General features: G+C 39.7%; 1 protein-coding gene across 6 annotated transcripts in view; it reads right to left on the bottom strand.

Moving 5' to 3' along the window:
- The window catches only part of DYNC1I1 (dynein cytoplasmic 1 intermediate chain 1), a 199512-nt gene that overhangs the window by 162278 nt on the left and 16332 nt on the right, over nt 1–20902 (bottom strand). For 3 of the 6 annotated variants that reach the window (XM_075082883.1, XM_075082880.1, XM_075082882.1), the window contains exons 2-4: nt 20406–20523; nt 17977–18091; nt 15182–15272 (exon numbers count right to left, since the gene is read on the bottom strand). In XM_075082883.1, coding sequence (XP_074938984.1) covers nt 15182–15272; nt 17977–18091; nt 20406–20513 — 314 coding nt within the window. In that variant the 5' untranslated portion in view covers nt 20514–20523. The remainder of the gene's footprint in view (nt 1–15181; nt 15273–17976; nt 18092–20405; nt 20524–20902) is intronic. The other 3 variants (XM_075082879.1, XM_075082881.1, XM_075082877.1) reach the window with 2 other exon arrangements.

Genomic DNA, 20902 nt, shown 5'->3' with positions numbered 1-20902 from the left:
TCCTCTCAAGCTTGGCTGAGCAGCGTTATTGCAGAAAATGAGGCTGCAGGTAGCAGATCTTCAGGTTTCGAGTCTCTTGCCCTGGGAGACACAAAACGCAAGTGGCTACACTCACATAGTGGAGGCTGTAGAGCACAGGGAGTGACTAGATATTTCAAGGAACAATATTGATTTGTCCTTTGCCTCTTCCTGGCACCTGAAGAATGTCTGCAGATCAAATCGAATGTGAGTGAACAGCAAAGACGTAATCTGGACCTGCAATTTAGCCAGTTTCCATGGCAATAGCATTGAAAAAGAAATAAATAGATTCTTTGAGGATTTACTACCCAAAGATCATGTTGAATAGCCCGTGCTGTCATCCAGGCTAGGAAATTAAAGCTAATCTGTTTGTGATGAGCAGACATAGCGTATGATACTCATGGATCACTTGGATGAGCACCACCATTATGCTTGTTCTCCTGTGGACAGTTCTCAGTGGGGATTCTGAAATGCCACTGGATCTCAATGAAAAAGCGGTGCCAATCTTTTTCAAATCTAGTGCACGAGTTCGTTCTCCAGAGGTTTCTTCACAAAGGAAAGGATTAGGTGCTGTTCCTCTTTTTTTCTTTCTTCTTCATAAAAGAAAATTGAAACTAGCTTTGGGACTTCCAGTCACCCAAAGACAGGGGCAGAGGAGTAACATTACAGAGCCAAAGCCAAGCGCGTGTTCCAGAACTGCTTGACCAGTAGGTCAGCACTCAGGCAGAGGTACTGCCACTGTGGACCCTTTCAGAGAGCACAAGTTGGTAAAAGTCCCCCTAAATGGATTCAATGGACTGTGGCACAGATCTATGTAGAAGAGAGACAAAACATTTTACCTTAACGTTTTTATGGGGAAAAGAGATTAGTCCAAGTGGGGAAAAGTAGTGCTCCCTTGCACTTCCCAATCCTTCCACAAATTTGAAGACCGTCTGGGCTGAGCCGCCTCCTGCAAGCGCACATGGCATGGGAAGGATCCCTGGAAACTCACCGAGCATGAGCACACAGTCAGGACTAAGACAGATCAGCCCATTCCCACCACCCAGACAGCACAGACACTATTTTAATCAGAACTACCCAACATTGTTTCAAAGCTGGTTGCTATATAAGTCTCCCACATTGTGACAAACAATAGCCCTGCTATAAATCTTCCTTTTACATGTTTGGTGCACAACAGCTGCCCTTGGCGGACTGTAGGATAAAAAGCTGTAACTTATCAAATAACAGATTGTTCTAAAGCAGCATGAAGGGAATGCGGGCTTTTAGATCTTGCACTACATAGACAAGGTACAAGTGTTATTACCTCTCTAAACTGATCTGCTTTCACTCTGTTCATTTAGATAGGTATATTTTAGTACTCTGTTTACTCTGTATTATGATCTCAATAATTTATCTTTTTTTCTCGAATTTAGGACAGTATTAATGCTGGTGTTGTTTCAGCTCTTAGTACTGAAAAAGTACCATATGATTTTGATACAATGCATCTTCTTTCTCCCCAGTCCTTAGAGGAACAACCTGCAGAAAGAAATCAAGAGGAGGAAGAGACACAGATGTCATACATTTATTAAAGGATTGGACAGTAAAGCAACTTGTTACATTCTTCTATTCTGAATACTTGTACAAAGCATTAGGGAGATATTCAGAGCACAGAGACCATTGCAAAATCTGAGGCGGGAGGTGAAAGGAATTTGAACAGAAGCACTCCCTTTTCTGTATTATTATTACCATAGAAAACCAGTCACTCTGCCATCTGTTATGATGCCCTGTGGAACCTTACTTCCAGAAGATTTTATTCTGATTGCATAATGTCAATTACATAGATTAAAAATGTGGAAAAGACTAAAATAAATAAACTAAAAATAAAATAAAATATTTGAACTCTTTTAGAAAGTTCCCAACCTCCAAATGCATTAATTAAGCATGGAGTCTGTAATCTAAAACCATCTGGAATCCATGAGAACTCCTCAGCTGATTTAAACAGCTTCAGGTCTGGCCTCAGTGATAGTATATGAAACACATAAGGCATTAGTGCCAATAGGTATACTTATTAAATCATCATAATAAAACAATATTTAATATCCAGAATCACGGTCAGATTGCAGTACAACTTGGCTCTGGTAAGTGCCCAATTCCAATACTTTTCATTAAACCGGTGTGCAACATGCTGGCAGTTTAGGTCTGACTCTGCTTCCCTGAAGCTAAAATAAATCCTCTCTCATCTGTTGCTGATGCCACAGAATGTGTTCTGCATGACTTCTTTTCTCCCCTGACTCTCCCTTCCCATGTCAAGAGCGACTAGGCCTGAAAATCCATGCTTTTGAAAAAGACTGCTCACAGAAAAAACAGCAAACCCTGCTTTCTCAAGGGGCCTCTTGCAGGGCAGAGATCTCTCTGCCTCATTGCAAATCACACCTTCAAGCAGAATAGAGAAAATCAAACACCATATTGTGACATCTCCTGTCACCAAAAGCTGTTGTGCTTTCCAGAACAGGCAAAAACTGCACTGACAGTGTACCGAGTCCCGAGGTATCTGCTGGACTGAGATATCCATATGTGTCCCTAGAAGCACCATGAGACCTGACAGGTCCCAAACCCAGCATCTTCCCTTGCAGCAACAGCAACATCCTAAAATGACCCTTTGTGTGGGAAATAGCTATCCCCTCCTAACCCTAAAATACAGCAAAGGAGTGTGCCATGATTCCACAGATTAAGCTGTGCTGAGGTTTTCAGAGATCAAAGGCCAATCCCATTAAGCAGAGCGCAGATCGTTGCTAAACTGAGAGACAAGAATTGCAGAGGCTCACTCACAACTTATGGAGTCATCCACAGCATATGAGGTCTCATACCACCTTTCCTTACTGGAGTAAACCTTCTGAAATTATACAAATGTTAGGAAGAAATGACTAGTTTAATTTTGCCCGCCTGGGGGAGCAGGGGGTCTTGACATTACACTGCATATTTATACCATCTTCAGGCACCTAAATGCAGTGGACCAGCAATGAAACATGTCACCATGGGCCCTCTGCACAGGAACAGAAAGATAGACTGCTCCACGCAGCAGTTCTGAGCACCCAATTCAGACTCCAACTGTGAGTAGGTTTCAGAGGTGGTTGTCCACAGAGAATATGGGAGGAACAGCCCAACTAACTTGGGTGGGTGACTTGGGAGGGTGAGTAAAGAAGACGATACCCTTCTTGGTGATGCCCAGTGACAGGACAGGAGGCCATGGACACATGAGAAAAGGAAATTCCACTTAAACATAAGAAAAAACTTCTTTACTGTGAGGGTGGTCAAATGCTGGAACAGGCTGGCCAGGGAGTTTGTGGAATTTCCGTCCCCTCAGAGACTCAAAACCCACCTGGACACAGACTGAGCAACCTGCTCTAGGTGACTGTGCTCTGAGCAGAGGAGGGTTGACTAGATGATTTCTAGAGGTGCCTTCCCACCTTGGCCACTCTTGGTTTTGTGATTCTGTGCTCTCCCTTTCATGTCCCTGCTAGCACCCGATGAAGAGCCACGGGGCTCTCTGCATTGATAGGAAAGCTACTTGAAAGCCTGCAAGACTCAGTCTGCTTCTTGCTTTCTTTTATTCTAACTTCAAATGCAACTAGCAAAAGAAGTGAGTTAGGAAAAAAGAGCGAATCAAAAAGCCCAAAACTGAGAAGCATAACAGGATTCTTGTTTTTCACTTTGATGCAAAGAGGAGCCTCATGCTTAAAATGCAGGCCTGGATTACAATTTCCAAAAGATTCAGAATTGCTTACATTAAGAACTGTGCACCTGCACATGGATGATATGCTGAAAACCAGGTTCCACCCAACTCATATAGTCTTAAAAATACTGGATGCAACAACTATGAGATATGAGAACTATTTTAAAATGACCAGTAAAATGCAATGCGTAAGATGCATTTGAATGCCTTTTTTCAATACAATAAAAAATATTGTCACCAAATTACAATCCATTATTATCTGCAATTTCAATATGTTATCTATCATGTATCTAGACTTTTCTTTTTTGAAGGTCTGACTATTGCCAGAATGAATTTAAGGCTGCATAAATACTTAACGATAAAATTTTAAAGAGTTCTACCTATTTTGTTGTGTCAGTTTCTCCAAAGTTCCTACTTCACTGTTGATTAATTAGAAAATCTGAACTAAGAAACTGTTGGTGAGAAATTACTGCAGATGTTAAAAGAATATATATGTGTATAGATAAGCTATTTGGTTTCATTCCTTTCATTCTATATTTTTTATAATCTTAATTTTCTCCACTATAATTTTCACTTTCTGATATTTTTTGTACATCCAAAACAAAATACATCAAGAAAAAAGAAGATTCAAAGCTACTACTCAGAGATGGAAAAGTACCACTTGCCTCAACTGACGCTTTGCATTTAAGCCACTATTCTGCTGCCATCTGTGCTCTGTTTTGCAGATCTGTTCCACTTTGAAAGGATTGGCAAAAAGAAAATACCTTCCTTGTGCTACTTGTTTTCTGAAGCACATTATAAGCAAAATGGTTATCAGCAGTTAGGGAGGATCTGTGCCTCTCAACAAGATGCTCACTTATGCTTGTAGAGTAGTATGCTCTGACACCACTGCATGTTCTTGTGTTCAGAGCTGGGCTGCTAATCATGAAATAAAATGCCATAATACATTCAGCGAGCAAGGAGTTTGGCACCACTGTTGGAGCACAGCCAGATACTTGCGTTTGCATTTATACTTCCAAGCAGGCTGACACCTCTGACTTCCAGTCTTCCCCAATAAAAAGAGCAACTATGACCTCCCTGAGAGCAGAGCACTATCTTTCAGCTGCCTGGCAACCATAACAACCCTTCTCAGAAGGGCATGACTTTAAAATACTCTTCTACTTCTTTTTAAGGCATATTTATAAAAAATTATGGACAAATAATATTTAAAACACATGTATGTTCAAAACCATTTTTAAACCAAGGCTACGCTGCTGAATGTGTTTAATAATTTCCAAAATCCACTTGGCATTTAAATCAGAATGAACGATTCTGGCATGCCTTTAATTGTAATGACATATCACAGGACCAACACCTTGTTGATTCCCATTTCACAGAATTCCACTAATTAAATCAGCAGTTAAATTCATCCAATCTGCTGAACTTACTTGAGATATATAAAGTTCGTCCTTTGATTCAGGTCTACATTACAGAATATCATCTCCTGGCAATGTAATGAACGTTGTCATTCTCACAATTTATATGCTGTAGCTACAGAAATCTTAGTCTGCAAATTTATGCTGGTTTGCCAGGAGGGTCAATGTGCGCAGCAGGCTGGATCTGGAGGATAGAAGGTCAAATAGTTAGAGGCTTCTGCTGAGCCTGTGAACTGACAGATTTACTGTAAGTGCTGGATAGCATGAACAGTCATTTTGAAAGTGCAATAATAAAAAATATGTTCAGGAGGGGGAAGGCACAAGCTATTTTGTTCTTGTAGCAAACCCTGAAAATTATTTTTTAAAACAATACTTTCACCTTGGTTTTTATACCAAGAGTAAGTCTATGTGACAAAATAGAACTTAAATGATCAAAAATGTAAAGAAAGAACTTGGCGGGAGGAGTTTTACATGTTATCAGCTCCTGCAGATGTTTTAAAGGACCCGCAGTACTCACGTTAGGACACTTTGATCCAGAGTCCATGGATATGCATATAAGGAAAGTTTTCTCATAAACTTCAAGGGGCTTTGGATACAATTGCATAGAAGACGAAGTTACATTTATTAGTCAAATCTAGGAAAGACAATCCATAGCCTTTCAGAGGAGTCAAAGAGCACGAAGGCTGGAACGTACAATTTTTAGGTCTGGTATTATTCAGCTGAAGAAGGTGAAAGATTTCAGCAAATTTTCATTTTTGCTTCAGTGCTAAAAACCAGTAACTACCAGCTGGAAGAAGAGTCGGTGTTTCCCTTTCTTTATACAATTTTTTTTTTTTTTTGTGCTAGAAACAGCAAAAAACATTAAAGAAGGAGATGAGATTTTTGCTACAACCAGGTTGAAACAAGAGCTCACTGTATGACAGTTATAAAAAATTTTTCACATCAACAGTAAAAATGTCAAAACTTTTCATGACCCAATTATCTGACTTTTAATAGACCAGCTCAGAAATTATATTCTGACTTTGAATTATTAAATTAAGTATAATTAAAATTTCTGAATCAAAATCAGTTTTAAATGGTAAACCAAAATGTTCTCTTACAAAAGTTTAATATGAGATGCTTCAAAACTCCTTGAAAAAAGAAAACATGATCTGGAGATTTACCAATATCCTTCCAGTGGCAGCAATTCCCATTCTACAGCTTTGAAGAAATTCCTAAAAAATCAGTTACTGAAATAGCTACTCAGAGCCACTTTTTATTTTTCCAGATTAAACATAAAATTATGAATGGGGATTTTCTGAGGGGCTTTTTATTAGGCTAGTGAAGGAGGAAACATCTACAGGCACAAATTGTACCAGAGTAACTATGTTAAACAGTTTAACATAGGAGGTGATCTCACACAATTTAATTAAATCAAGCTGAAATTCTGTGCAAGAGAACTGTTTAAGCTGAGCTGTCCTTAGTAAGTAAATTGTTTTGTTTTAAGAGGATTAGTGTTTTAGTCCCTAAAATAATCTGATTGTCTGACTAAATATATGCATGATATGCCTGAAAATAACTACAGAGAAGTAACTACAGCTGGGCTGATAACCTAAATGGTTAAGTGGGGCTTTACACATTAATATTACTTTCTGCTGCTTGCAGCTGGGGCTCAGGTTTCCAAGCCATTTTATGAAGCACCCTGGGAATGGCAATCTTTCCTTCTCCTTTAATTTATAGCATGGAGATGCTTGCTAATGAGAAAAATAATCAAAGACCTGGAGGACTGAACTCTATCCATCCTTTAGAAATGAAAGCATGAAAATCCTTAATGATGCCACAGGCTCACATGCTAAAAGGATTGCAGATGATTCTAATTAATATGGACCATTCTGACTTTGTAACTGGCACACACTGAAAAACACTCCCTACTTTCTAGGTCAGATATACAGACACTTGAAAGCAACTGCCAAGTATCAGTCCCTAAGGTGTCTGCTTATGTTTATAGGCTAAAAAAGAAAACTGGCAGGGAGAGGCTTCAGAGAGCTAGGGGTAAATATACACTGAATATAAAGGAGAAGGAGTGTGGTTCTTGTGCAGGGACAAAAGGAGGGAAAAGACTGCAAGAAACCTGCCTTCCTCCAGCCTCATATGCACAGGGCAAGCCATGATGTGTGCAAGCAGCTCAATGCAGCCACTCATCCTGAGCGACCGACCAGCCCAGTTACTGTCCTGCAAATGGGCTGGGGGTGGGAAGTGTAAGAGATTTGCAGCATTGCTTTAAAAAGCAGCAGGGTTCCTAGGGCAAAGATAGCTGAGACAGCCAGGGTCCCCCCAGGCAAGGGGAAGAGACTGACACTATCACTCCTTCACCGATGCCAGCACGATTCAGGTCAAGAAGGCTTAGCACACAATTTGGCCTCCAACAGTGTTGGAAACTGTAAGATAAAACACATGTGCCAAGAGATCCGGATGATGGTGTCACGGTAAACCATATGGGAAAAAATAAAAATGTAACAGCTGGGGTGTGTATTTCTGCCTTACCATGTAATGGCAAACATCCCACACCAAATCCAAAGCCAGCAAAACAGAGTAGCAATGCCAGCATCCCACGGGATATCTCATTTGCCTCTAGCCACCAAGCAAATGTTGCTCTTGACTCTCCACTGTGAAAGACTCATGTCTTCACTACACAATGGTCCCTAGGGTTACCATATTTTTTCTGAAGAAAAAACTATTCAAACAAAGATCATCATAAAGTAGTTATTTTCCCTCAGTCTTTCCTGTAGCTCCCTCAGAGTCTTTACATTGTTCTGTGCTTCCCTTTGGCTCAGCCCATTTATGAAATACGTATGCCACTAAAACAGCCATTTAAAAGCCATTCTGTACATATAAACTGATCTTAAAAAAAAAACACCATTAAAAAAATATCTGCTACTAATAACCATTACGGCTGCTACTCCTGAGGCAATACAACACAGGCCCACTTGTACTGGCCACAGTTGAAGAAGGATCCCTATCATTTGTGAACGTGGTAACACAATGAAATGCTGGTAGTGCAAAGCTGAGCAGCAATGATAAAACAGCATCATTGCACAGAACCTGTCAAATGCATTTACTTAATGATAAAGTAGTTAAGCCCTAGGCAATATGGTTATGTTAGCAGTGGTTTTAGCAGATCTTACAGAAACATGGTTTTATTAATGTCTACAAGAGGTGTTTTCTATAGCTAAAGAGAATGGAAATATGCTGCATGGACTATAAAAGATGATCTACTACAATAATCCTATCTTCCTGTATAAATTGAGACCAGGATCACCTTCTTCTTTGCCTTCTTTATCTAATTAAACAGCAAAGCAGATATTTAAAAGGGAGAATGGCATTCCAATACCCTTTCTTCAGCTTGTCAATATGTTATATTACTGTACTAGGTAAGGAGCTGTTTAAAAATGAAACAGTGAAAACAAAAGCTGAGTTGCCAAACTCAAAAAGCAAAAAGCCTAAAAAGTACAGAACCTAAAGACTCTAGTGACATTTAGATACACTTATGAGAGATCAGCAAACAAAATCTTTGTGATTTTAAATATTATGTGGTAAGAACACACTCCTTTACTAAAATGCTTTTTTTAAAAAACTTGACTGACACTAAGCAAGATTAAACACAAAACTGTAAAAGGGTAAATAAAGTAAGGACATGCTCTGACTCACTCAGTGCCCAGATGCTCCAGAGCTACCTCTATTCTTTTGATTGTATATCTAAGAAGAAAGAAATGTTTGTGTTTGAGAGTCAGACATGAAGCAATGCAGGATTAACAAAAGTCTTGTGTGTTTGTTTACATATTGCATTATGGAGCAGAACACCTAATAACTATACAAAAACAAATAATATGCTGCAGAGAAAAAGGCCTGGAGTTTCTCCGTGCACTGGGCCAATACAAACTGAGGGCAGATATCAACGCAGTGAAGGAAAACTTATCATAATGTAGTTCTTTTTATACCCAAATGGCTCAAAGTGCCATGGTAGATGGAAGCAAATCAGAATCATGTCTGATGAAAACATACATGAATGCAGACTAATATTGTCAGCAAACTTCAAAATACAATGAGAGAGAAGAAGACATGCTTTTGACTCTCTGTCAGTAAGGACATCTAACCATAATGTGACAGCTGCTACTATGTTTTATGGAATACCACTAGGAACACATTCAGAGGTCACAGTAACTGCAAGATGAACTGACATAGTGGACAAAAAATTATGCCAACAGCCAAAGCCAAAGGTGAAATTGCTCCTCAGAGAGAAGTCCTCCAGCACTGCAGAGAGCTATTCTATTTCTAGGATTGCTCATGTCCTGTACTGTATCTAGAAATAAAAAACTAGTGATGATGAGGCAATCAGGATTCCAGAGTGGTCTAACTTCTACGGCACATTACTGCTACAAAAATGGCATATTACTGCTACAAAACCTTTTCTTTGAGAAGTCTGATTTCCCTTTATTTTTTCTTTTCTTTGCTACCTAATGCTATGCTCAACCTCATTCTCACTGGAACTTTCATTAAATATTTACAGCTTCATCTAAATAAGGACTAACCCTGCTTTACTGCAAATAAACTTCACACACTGAAGGAAGCTAACCAATTTCAGTGCATCAAACAGCCCAAAATTGTGATATCAGTAGAATGACAACATAATTCAGGTAAGAACCATTTAAACTAAGTGTTACATAGTGCCCTAATCGAAGAAAGAACAATAATTATAGAATGAGTAACTGTAGCCAGACAAACCCACCAAAATCAATGGACTGTGAGAGAAATAGTACAAAATAATCCACCTTGCATTTTTAGAGCAGCTAAAACACCACATTGAAGCAACGATGCTCTGAAAGAAGCTACCAGAAGATGAAGAATGCTTCCTTAGAATTATTACAAAATAATCAGGTATCTAAATATATGGGCAGCAAAATATGCAAGTGAGAAAGTAAAAGAACACAGATGAAGCTGTTGCAGAAAGAAAGGCAACCATTAACCTTTACATATCCAAGACAGCTGAGCCTGGTGCAGTTTACTGAGCAGATGGAAGGTGGGAAACCTTATACGCAGCCTAATGGGATTCTCATGTTCCAGTACAAAATGCACAGAGGGAAGTGCTGCATGCATGGGACTCCACTGCATGCACGCACACACCACCCAGCTCAATAATAAATGGGATACAGCTGTGCAACTTTACCATTGTAAGGTAATGAAGCTAGCTGGGAACATATAGGAGCAGTGAGGGATAAAGGGGAAAAATGGGCCTCACAGATAAATCACGTCTTGGTCCACAAATGCAGCTCCTCCAAGCGTGCAAGTTTCCAGGGTGAACTCACAGACACCCTGCGGGTAATACATGAATACATACCAATGCAGGCTAGTATTAGCACAAGAGAGCTACCCCGCCACAGGACCACACCCTTCTATCACGGATATATTTCTGTATCCTTTGTTGAGCTAGCATGCAAAGCATGAACCAACCCTAGTGCTCTGGCTCTACCTGTGACACTGTGACACTTTTCCAGAGAGCAGGCTCAGCTCACCAGACCTGGTATCATACTGCCTGGCTCTGAAGCACTGTACAAGGTTTGTCCTTGTGTATTCTCCCAGACGACACAAACAGGCTGTTCATGGGTGTGCGTGGTGAGAAGATGACATTTATGAATGTCTAAAGTATATTGAGTAGTAAAACATGCCTCCCCATGGGCATTGTTTCATGACAGTTGTACTATGATAGCTAGCATCCTCTCTGGCACACTAAAGGTAGCAAAAGTTCAGAGTATTGACTAGGGAAAGCTGAGATGCGTAGTTATGATGAAGAAGCTCCATACTGATAGTCTCAAAGAGGTAAATTTGTGTTTCACACTATGTTACATCACAGAAGCTCTCAGCAAATGCCTTTAAATCAGCCCCTTTCTTCACATTTACTCAAATCTAGTTAGCTGAAATCTACTCTTCAGTTGTGCATGTCCATTTAAGCTGACCATCAGCAACAGGACATTGGGCACCAATGTCCCTAAACAAAATACCTATCCTGAAAGTGCCAAGCACACTCTATTCCAGAAAAGATCTTAATGGGATACCGAAAGACTGTCTTGCGGAAAATGAGTCACGTCTGAATACATCATAACAGAAAGCCCTGTGAACCAATAACCCATCTATCCAGAGATAGTTATCTGTTCAGGCTGTGATGTCATTTTCCTGTCCTATCTGTGTAGCATAAGCAACACTGCCATCAGAAGAGTGAAGTGGGGCATGTAAAGCAATGTGGAGGTAGGCAAGTTGCTCTCTGAGCAACAACAGGGCTCTAATGAATTGTTCAGAGCAGCCTGATAACTAAGAGCAGTACGTACCCAACCTATTTCTTAAGTACACAGCTACGGTGATATCTTCCAGAATCTGCCTACCCAGAACTGATCCCCAAGACCACCAAATAAAAAAGTTAGCTCTCCTGTCCAAATGAAAATATTCAAAGAAAAGAGACAGTAGTTTCTAGCACTGTTTTTCATCTAACATCTGCTCATTCTTACTGTTGCTGTCATGGCTAAGGGAGAAGCTGGAATGCTCCCAAAACCTAGTGTTACCCCTAGTGAAAAGGCTATGACAAATAGCAACGTGGTACTAAAGGTCAAGCAGCAAAAAAAAAAACCATAAAAACCTGGGCTGCACAGGACAGGAATGGTTCCGTAATTTAGTGCTATTACACAGTCTGCCCCACACCTTCTTCTAATAAGCTTAATGGCATCAGGGAAAAGACAACATTGCTCTAGCTATTATGCTGGAGATAATGGACAATGGTCCTGCGGGACAGCAGCACTACTAGTCTATAGATCGTACAGCAGAAGGGACCATTGTGACTATGCAGCTTTTCTTCCTGTGCAACAAAAAAGCTATATGACTTTTCCAAACAAATTATTGTTTGACCTCTTAACTGCCTGTTGGGCAGGCGTGTTATCCTGAATGAGAAATCTCCAGTGATAGAAGATCCAATAGAGTCTTTAGGTAAATTGGTTTAGTGATTGATTAATTTGTCTCACCATTGAAATTTTACAAAGTTTTTCTGGTTTTATATTTGTCCAGCTTCAATGCCAAATGATTTGCTGCTCTTACACATTGCCTCCTGGAGTCCTTTTGCTCCCCATATAACTATTACACTTGGTGAGTTACCAGTTAGTTTTCATCTTGCAGAGTAAGGTAGAGTGAGGTGTGTGGTTCCAGGATAACAACTACTTAGCACTGTCCAAACTCTCTCCCATTTATCAGTTGTCTTTCCCGAGAAGTTGATGTCAGAAACCTGGATTTCTGGCTTAACTACTACGTTCACCATTCTGTAAGAGATCACAGGTGCTTGCCAATCAAAATATACCTCAGACATACTTGGTGATAGATTTTGGTTTTTTAATAGATTTTGATAGATTTGGGTATTTGTAAATAATATATCGGCCTTAATATCTAAGTCTGACAACAACCAAAAGTGCCAACAACTCACAGAAGTGTGAACCCAAGCTAGTTCTGCACCAGAAACTGCTGCTTCGAACAGGAATGTACAAAGATCTCTTGCTTTCTTCAGAGCTTTCAACAGGGCCTCTCTCCTGTAGTGAACCAAAATCTATGACTTCACAGCAGGATTGGTTTTTTTTTTTTAATATCCATATCTTCCTCTGGAGAACACTTCAGCAATGAGTTATCAGACTGCGTGCAGGATGTTTGCCAGAGTGTGCTAGCTCATTATTTTTGCAGCAGCATTAGCAGCAGCAACAGACAAGCTGCAAACTCTGAGATTGGGGCATTAGCAGCTTTGGAACTAATCTGCTCTCCTCTAATGCCTGTGCTCGGTCTACTATTGTACAGCAAATTTGCAGCAGAATGACGAAAAGGGAAAGATCTTACAAGCACGATGGCATGAGAGGGGATTCTGGGGAAAGTGCCCTCTATCACAGAGAACAAAATGGAAGGATACATTAAAATGAAGCAGAATAACCTTACTTATACAGATAAACAGGCATTCATATACACAGTTGTCAAAGTCACAAGTATGCTCTAGGCATGTCTCAAAGAGAAAACAGCTGAGGCTGTTTCATCTTGTTTATCCACTGTGATGACAGGTCTACCAACACCTTCCTCCAAGTTTGACTGCTCTATCACACACGCACACCTGAGTGTACTTGTTCACACAACCACACACTGAGCACATCTACATGCACCCAGTGACAAACTAATTGCCACCCAATACTGTCCACAGGTTACAGAGATTCCCCAGGGCCTGGACCAGACATCATGGAATTTCCATTACTACAAACCAGTCACTCCAGGCAAACACCCTCGGCTTTCCTGGCACACAACACAGCCCTTTCAATACCAGAGAGGATGGCAAGCAAAATAGCGGACTACAAACAAGGTCTTGGGATTCCCACTGAATCCCTAATAGGGCCACAAGAGGCCAGAAAATGGATCCAAAATGAAAGCCCACAATGCAGTATGTCGTGAGCTTTGAAGAAGAGGACAAACTTGGTTCTCCTCTGTAAGGACGTGTATCCATGTGCTTTCATTGCTTGTTGCTGACAGGGAGTCGAAGTGCTAGCGTAGGCCACAGTTAAATAAATTCTTCCAAGGGCATTTCACTACCTCAACAGTAAAAAAGTTACACCGTTAACGTTCAGAAGAAAACCAGGAATTTCGAAGTCTTCAGCCAGTGCTGTCGTAGCTTCACGTAGTACTGTCAGAAATAACCTTACACTGAACAGCAGTCTATACTTTGCTTAAAAACAACTTGTGCTCTGCTCAGAGTACTTTGATTTGTTGAAGTCTACTGCATTTATTTATGAAGGTAGCCTTATACCATTTTCTGTGTTTTGAACTGCCATTTCTTACAGGCTAGGGCTTTTCTACTTAACAACCTTCTAGAGGGTAGACCTAGGAGAAGGGCTGAGCAAATTTCAGCAGCAGCTGTGTAACCTCCACATCACAATGGACAGTGTCTGCATCCGGCTGAAGGGGGGCACTATATAATTTCAGCTTACAGAAGTGTGACTCTTCTAAGCAGAAGGCTGGCGTGGAATGAAATCTGGTGACCTGAAGCTCTGTGATATTAGTGTTGATGCCTGTAGAGGTATGGTGTCTACTCCTAACAACTGTTAACTGCAGAGAGAAATCACCGTGTTTTCAAGTGATTAGCAGAGTCTTGGCTTGCAGATTTGGATGAGCTGGCAGCTCAGCTTTATGTTCAATTAGTTTGATACAAAAAGAGTTATTAGAACCTATGTTTTACATTTCTTGAAATACACAGTATAGTTGCTTGGACCTCTTCTTACTTGAACATATGCTCCTTTACCAGCAGCACCCTCCTTTCTTTTCTACTCCAGAGTAGGAATTATTTTGGGGTTGCCACTACATTTCCTATTTCAGCCATATGAACAAAGATAAGGTTGCTTTTGTGCTCACCCCCTACACACACTCCACCACGCCCTTCCAACAAGAATAGAGCTGCTTTCCTCCCATTCTTCCAAAAACCCTTATTCCCACAGTTTCCAAGGCAGAATTGCCACGGGGTCCTGGGATGTTTCAGCCTGTTTCTATAGAAGCTCTTTCCTGCCACTGTCAGTGGCACGCACTGCAATGAGCAGCCACACAAGAATCCGAGGCAGCCTGGCGTTACACCTGGGAGGACTGGTTATGGGAACAAAGATAACTCACATAAGTAACAGGTTCTACCACTGGGTACTCCCCTCTGTTTTCAGTGTATTTCCACACAGAATTAACAGCTTTCTGTGGGCCATTTTAGAGGCATAAATTCAGCTTTTGCTTCTAATATGAGGTGTGGAGAGCTTAAGAACTGCTTGCTGCATCGCGTTTATTTACCTCACATCTGAGACCAGTCTTACTGGATGGTAACACACAGTGGAAAATGCAGAAACAAAACTACACATTAGATACAGCACGTTCTTATTTACAGAAGCAAAGGTAAAAATGGGAAGGTAAGAGCAAAGTGAAGAAAACACATTTATTCAAAGCTATCAACTCTGTGTCTTACCTTCCTATGGGTCCCAGATCTCCCGAGTCCTGGCTGCCTGCGTCACTGGGTGTGCTCACTGATTTCGAAGAGGGAGACATAGGGGTTGGGACTAAATAATGAAAATAACAGGTATCCCATGTTAACACATGCAGCGACTGCACTGATGAAGAGCAGTGTCAGACAAATCAAAACCAATGGACCAAAATGATAGTGGATGAATGAGTAGGAGAGTTTGAAATGGTGAAAGCAAATAAGGAAGGAAAGAAAAAGAAAAGGAAGAGAGTCAAGTGAATTTTAAGTCTTTTGGAAGTGTTAAAACTGACATGAATTTAGACAGGACTGAAAGCCCAGTAGGAATCTACAGCTAATCAATGGAGGAGATATCCGTGGACATAAAATGGCACTTGTTTTCTTGGGTATAGCTTAAAGCTGACTTGCAAAAATTTTAAAAGTATGAAGAAATATCAGGGGCTTGTCTTGTCAAAAAACTAAGTGAACTCTTCTGGTAAAGTCAAGAAGGCAATAGAACAAGCATACTTTACAAATTTTTAATTTAAATCAAAAGCCAGTGTCCATTAGATATGGTCTAAGGCTGCAGTGTGGATATGACGTCAAAAATAAAAGCTAAATAAGGAAATCCAGCTAAGTTAAAATCATTTCCCAAAGATGTTGAGAATACATATTAGTTTGCTCAGTGATCATGTTTTCTTAAGTAATTTAGATCGTATGAAGTTTCCATTTTTCGTGGGACATGATTTCAACACTCAAGGAAAATTTTTCCCTTGGTTTCGATGCTATTTGCCCAACTTCTAGCAATGATTTTTTTCTTTGGCTTGCCAGGGCTTTTGAAGCATATTTCATGCAAACGCAGTTTTGTTTCCTGAAACAGGAAAGGAAGTTCATAGCTCAAGGTCAGCCTGAGTTAAAGCTCTTCAGCAAGGAAATAATAAATAAAAAAGTAAAAATATCCTGATTTCTTTTAAAATGGTTTCTCAAAAATATTGAAAATGCAGAGATGGCTCCAGTCAAGATTTAACGCAAGTATTCTTCAAAGCAGCCACATTGAATAAAACACAAAAAGGGGTTTTAATGCAAGAGCGAAGTTTCCCATTTGGTTTAAATCATGTGCATTTCCTTTTATAGATTTAACAGAGTAAAAATTTAAACTCTTTTGTTATGCTCCATAATGTATAATGACAGACCTGTCAAGAGATTTGGATTTTCCATGTGGTCAAACATTTGATGCAGATTCTCACTAGAGACTGTCACAGAAATTACTGCAGCATGAAAAGTAAATTCATTTTCATGACAGCCCTTTGGCAGGTTACAGGTATGTCATGGCTGTTTATGTGTTCTGCACTCACAGTGGGATCCGGGTATCATGTGCGTACGTGAAGGCAGAACTAAAGCCCCCTTTGTACATTAATTGTGAGCATATATACAGGGAATGGAAGAGGACAAAATACTATTGTTTAACTAAAACAAATCATCTTATATGTGAATTTTCATGCTCTTTTGACAGTATCAAACGTAAAATAATGAACAAAGATAAGAATTGATGATTTGCATAATTAATATATGTGTTTAGCTAATAATATGATACAGAAATGTATCCTCATTTTTAGATAACAATGAGTATTTTAAATGCTAGAACATTAAAAATGTATCTGATTTTATATCACAATATAATTTACAAAATATATTTTATGATACATAAAAATAACCTAACCATTACTTGTCAGACCATTCTTCTGAGAAGTGGTATTTAAAAGCTTCAGTCACTATAAAATAATTTATAAAAATAGTAACTTTTCTCAGTAAATGATAGTTGATGCAGGTTATGAATTGAAATCCCAATTAAGAATGTCATAATCTATTTGCATATGCACCCAAGCACCTGTTAAGGTGCTTTCCTAAATCAAGGCTTCAGTATTTTGTCAAATTTGGAGTTTTTCCTACATATTACAGGCAAGAATATCTAGGTGTAAAATCCTAGACGCAGCCCCAATTAATTTAGTGACAAGGCTTGGTGCCACCAGAGGGGCCAGTATTTCAGCTAAAATAGTGACAATGATTCTGGATTCAAAGCAATAGAAAGCACAGGATGGAAGGGAGGAAGGGAGGAAGGGAGGAAATTTCTCACTGTAGGGCCACCCAGTAAGTGAGACAGAACTTAACCAAGGTAACCAATATTCAGACGCTATAAACTTTGCCACACCTATTTTTATACTGAGGACTTCAGATCCTAGAACTGAAACATCGAAACCAAAAAAGAGGTCAAGCACATGAAACCAGATCTAAAATCTACAACGATGATATGATGATAAGGTTTTTGGTAGTTGTGATTTGTCTTTTTACTTCCCCTCTCCAGTTTTGCTTGATTTAAAAAGAAAATCAATGGGAGTTCCGACATGACTATGCTCCTCCTTCCTTAGCAAATGCTTATTCTGAATTTTTGAAACAAAACTTGGGACTAATGAAGTACAGCATTTATAATATTATTTTGTGGGTCATCAGATAAATGTGAGAGAAGATAAAACAGTCCATCAGAAAAGAAATCACTGCTGGTATGCAAAACTAACCTGCATTATGTTCACAAAAATTTCTTGAAGAAATGAAACAGATGTTTTTGGCAATGACAAGTACTCAAAATGCCATGAGCTGGTATATGTGAATGGTATGGCAGGCATTCAAACAGAAGAGTTCACTTCACTAATACAGCCAAAAATAAAAAAAGCCAAGCGTGCTTTAGTAGAAAGAATGCATTCATTGTGGCAGAGCTGAATGCTTTACAGTGTGCTTCTCTTAAATACCTAGAGGTGGTTCTGGGGATATACCAATGCTCTGTAACAAAGCTTCTGTCTCTCGTCTTTTGCGGTCTAGGTCAGAATCTTCCTGAGCTGGCTCCTTCTTCTGCTGTAGATCAGCCTGAGTTAAAACAAAACAAACCAGAAAAGTTTCAATCACGTGTAATGAACTCTAACAATTAAATGCATGGAAAATATTTATATACCCCACTGCTTAGGTACACTTTGAAATTCACTTAGATACATTTAGATAATTTATAGCTTAGATAATTTATACTCTATATATCAGTAACAATATTTTTCCCTGAATGCATGGGAAAACTGATCTTTGCAAGTATATTTGCAAGGATTTTTACAGTACACTGATGGACATCATCTACCTCTCATTCACCAGATGCAACTTATTCAGCTAATATAAAAGCTGACCATAGAACAAGATATATCATTATCCTGAATAAAAATGAATAAAAATTCTTATATATCTATATCTGCTTGGAGCTTCTACATGTTAGCCTACTCCCTCTCTGGTCTGCTGGGACCTAGAAACAGGAGAAGCAACATCTGCATCAGCCAGGATTGCTTACATTTGGCTCATCATTCCCCAATTTAGTAAGGTGGAAGGAAAACACTGATACCCCAGCCTAATGGTTAGAGCACTCCCTTGAAAGTAACAGGCTTGCAGCCCTTCTCCCAGGCAGATGAGGGAACTGGACCCACGTCCCATTTGTAGTCTAGTGCAGTAACCAGTAATGCAAGGAAAACAAAGTGAAAGTGGTCATGTCTACCATTTTATCATGTCTTAAATACAGCAATCCCACCATAGTTCTTACAGATAATGTCTGGTGGCATCTGCCTCTACACTTTGGATCCTAAGGTTGCTTCTAAATCAACTGATCCTACCTAACCTCCACACAGGAAGGTTTTCCTTTCTGCTGAAACCAGAATGTGGAGCACAGAGGGCCCACACAGTGCCTCAGCCTGGTGTTGATGTTGGTCCAGGCACAACAGAAAATCTTGAAGTTCAGAAGCATCACCATGTTCTCCAGTTTGGACACAGCCAGGATGCAGAAGAACATTGCTTTTACAGACAATGACCAAGTTCAGACATATTCCTGTGCTCAGCTCTTCCCATGAGCTAGCCTGAAGTGTCTCACAGTACACAAGGCTGTAGATAACTCTTCTGCACCAGTGGACATGGCTAAGTATCTAAATGAATGCTAGACTTCGCTCCTGGAGGCCATCAGGCATACCAGTGCATCCCATTTATGGTGCCACTGTTAGGCACCGCAGCATAATCTGTAGAGCCAGGTGTCATGTGCTGGATCTGGCTATCGGGGCCAATGGAAAGTTCCAACCACGAAAAGATCTCCACGAGGCATAAAATCAGAGGCAGGAGACAAAGGAAAGGACAGAATAGCCTCCTCGAGCCATTAGCTTGGCTCCCTTCCCTCTAATTAATTAACAGGCTAGCAATGAACACTGAAAATGTTAACATTTAAATTTCTGCTTACAGAGGACTCCCCTAGTGACTCCAGAAGCCTCACTGGGGTGTGTGCTGGTAATTGCGCAAAAACAGCTCACATGAAAAAAAAGACAGCCAAAACTGGAACACTGATTTCTTGGATCACATCACATTTCCACAGTAATTCCATGAAATTCATGTACAATATTAAAGTGTCAGTTTAAAAGGAAACCAGTTATTAGTAAAGGATAACAGGTGCTTTAAACTATGGTAAGTGTTGACATTTGAAGGAAAGGAAACATAATCACTTAATGCTTCTCTGACTTTGCATGAAAATGAGTATCCACTCCCTGTCAATTCTCACCTCTGTTCCACTAAGTGACTGAATAAAAAGAAGTACAAATCCCTTAATGAAAAACCTAATGCATATTGTGAAGGACAAATAAACTAATATGTCAATCAAACTTTAACAGAACTGGAAGATGCACCCATGCCAGAAGATGAAAATGCAATTGCAATTATGTTTTACTTTACCCGAGAATAATAATTGTAAATCTGTTACCTTAGCTAGTAATCAAACTAGTCTTCAGAGTACAAAAATACATATTTAGATTGTAATGGCTTGAAAAAAATGTAAGCCCTCTTTCTCTTTCCCCAATCTCCACTCCCTTTCCATTGAAGAGGAGCCCAGGAAAATGCATTGTGGCAAATCAATTTCTCTTTCTACACACACATACACATCATGTTGTCTAAACTGTTGTCATCTGACAGTGCATCGGTTTTAAAAGCAATTCCCTCACCCCAACTTTCTTGACTAAAAATAAGCATTTTGATTTTAAGGTTAGACTGATGTGGGTTTGAGGATCTCATTCTGCGTGACAGATACCTTGGGGTATACAATACGCAGTGTCAAATTCTCGGCAAGCCCCTTCTGCAAGCATGAACTATCTAAAAGGCACTTTTGCATATTTACCTCTTTCTTCTTCCTTTCTTCCTCCTTCCGTTTCTTTTCTTCTCTTATCTGAGCCAAACGCTGCTTTTTGCGCTCAAGTTCTGCTTTTAAATCACTTTTGTCTGACATTTTGACTCTGCTGGAAACAAAATTATGGAAACCAAGGTGAAAACAGAATTAAATGTTTTCCCTATTTCCTGAAAAAAAGATACTTCATTATATCAAAAATAATGCTTCTAAAATTGCTACAAATATATTTCTATATAAATGCTGGCTTTTGGACTACACTGACATTGTAGAATGCAGGATATTTGTTTCACAATTTCTGTTTCAGCAGCTCTGCCAGACTGTAGGACCCAGATCCACAAATGGATTTCAAGTACAAGAACTAGATCTGCCCCAAACAGCCCCATATATCTTAGACAAGTAAGAATTTTAATTGCAAAAACTGGAAACCTGATAGCTTTTGGTTCTGCACGTGCCTTGAACGGCTGCCATCCCAGGGTACCCTCCTGTTC

The sequence above is a fragment of the Phalacrocorax aristotelis genome, chromosome 2 (assembly GCF_949628215.1).
Source record: "Phalacrocorax aristotelis chromosome 2, bGulAri2.1, whole genome shotgun sequence".
Taxonomy (NCBI): Eukaryota; Metazoa; Chordata; class Aves; order Suliformes; family Phalacrocoracidae; genus Phalacrocorax; species Phalacrocorax aristotelis.
This window is presented reverse-complemented; position numbering and strand designations above follow the sequence as displayed.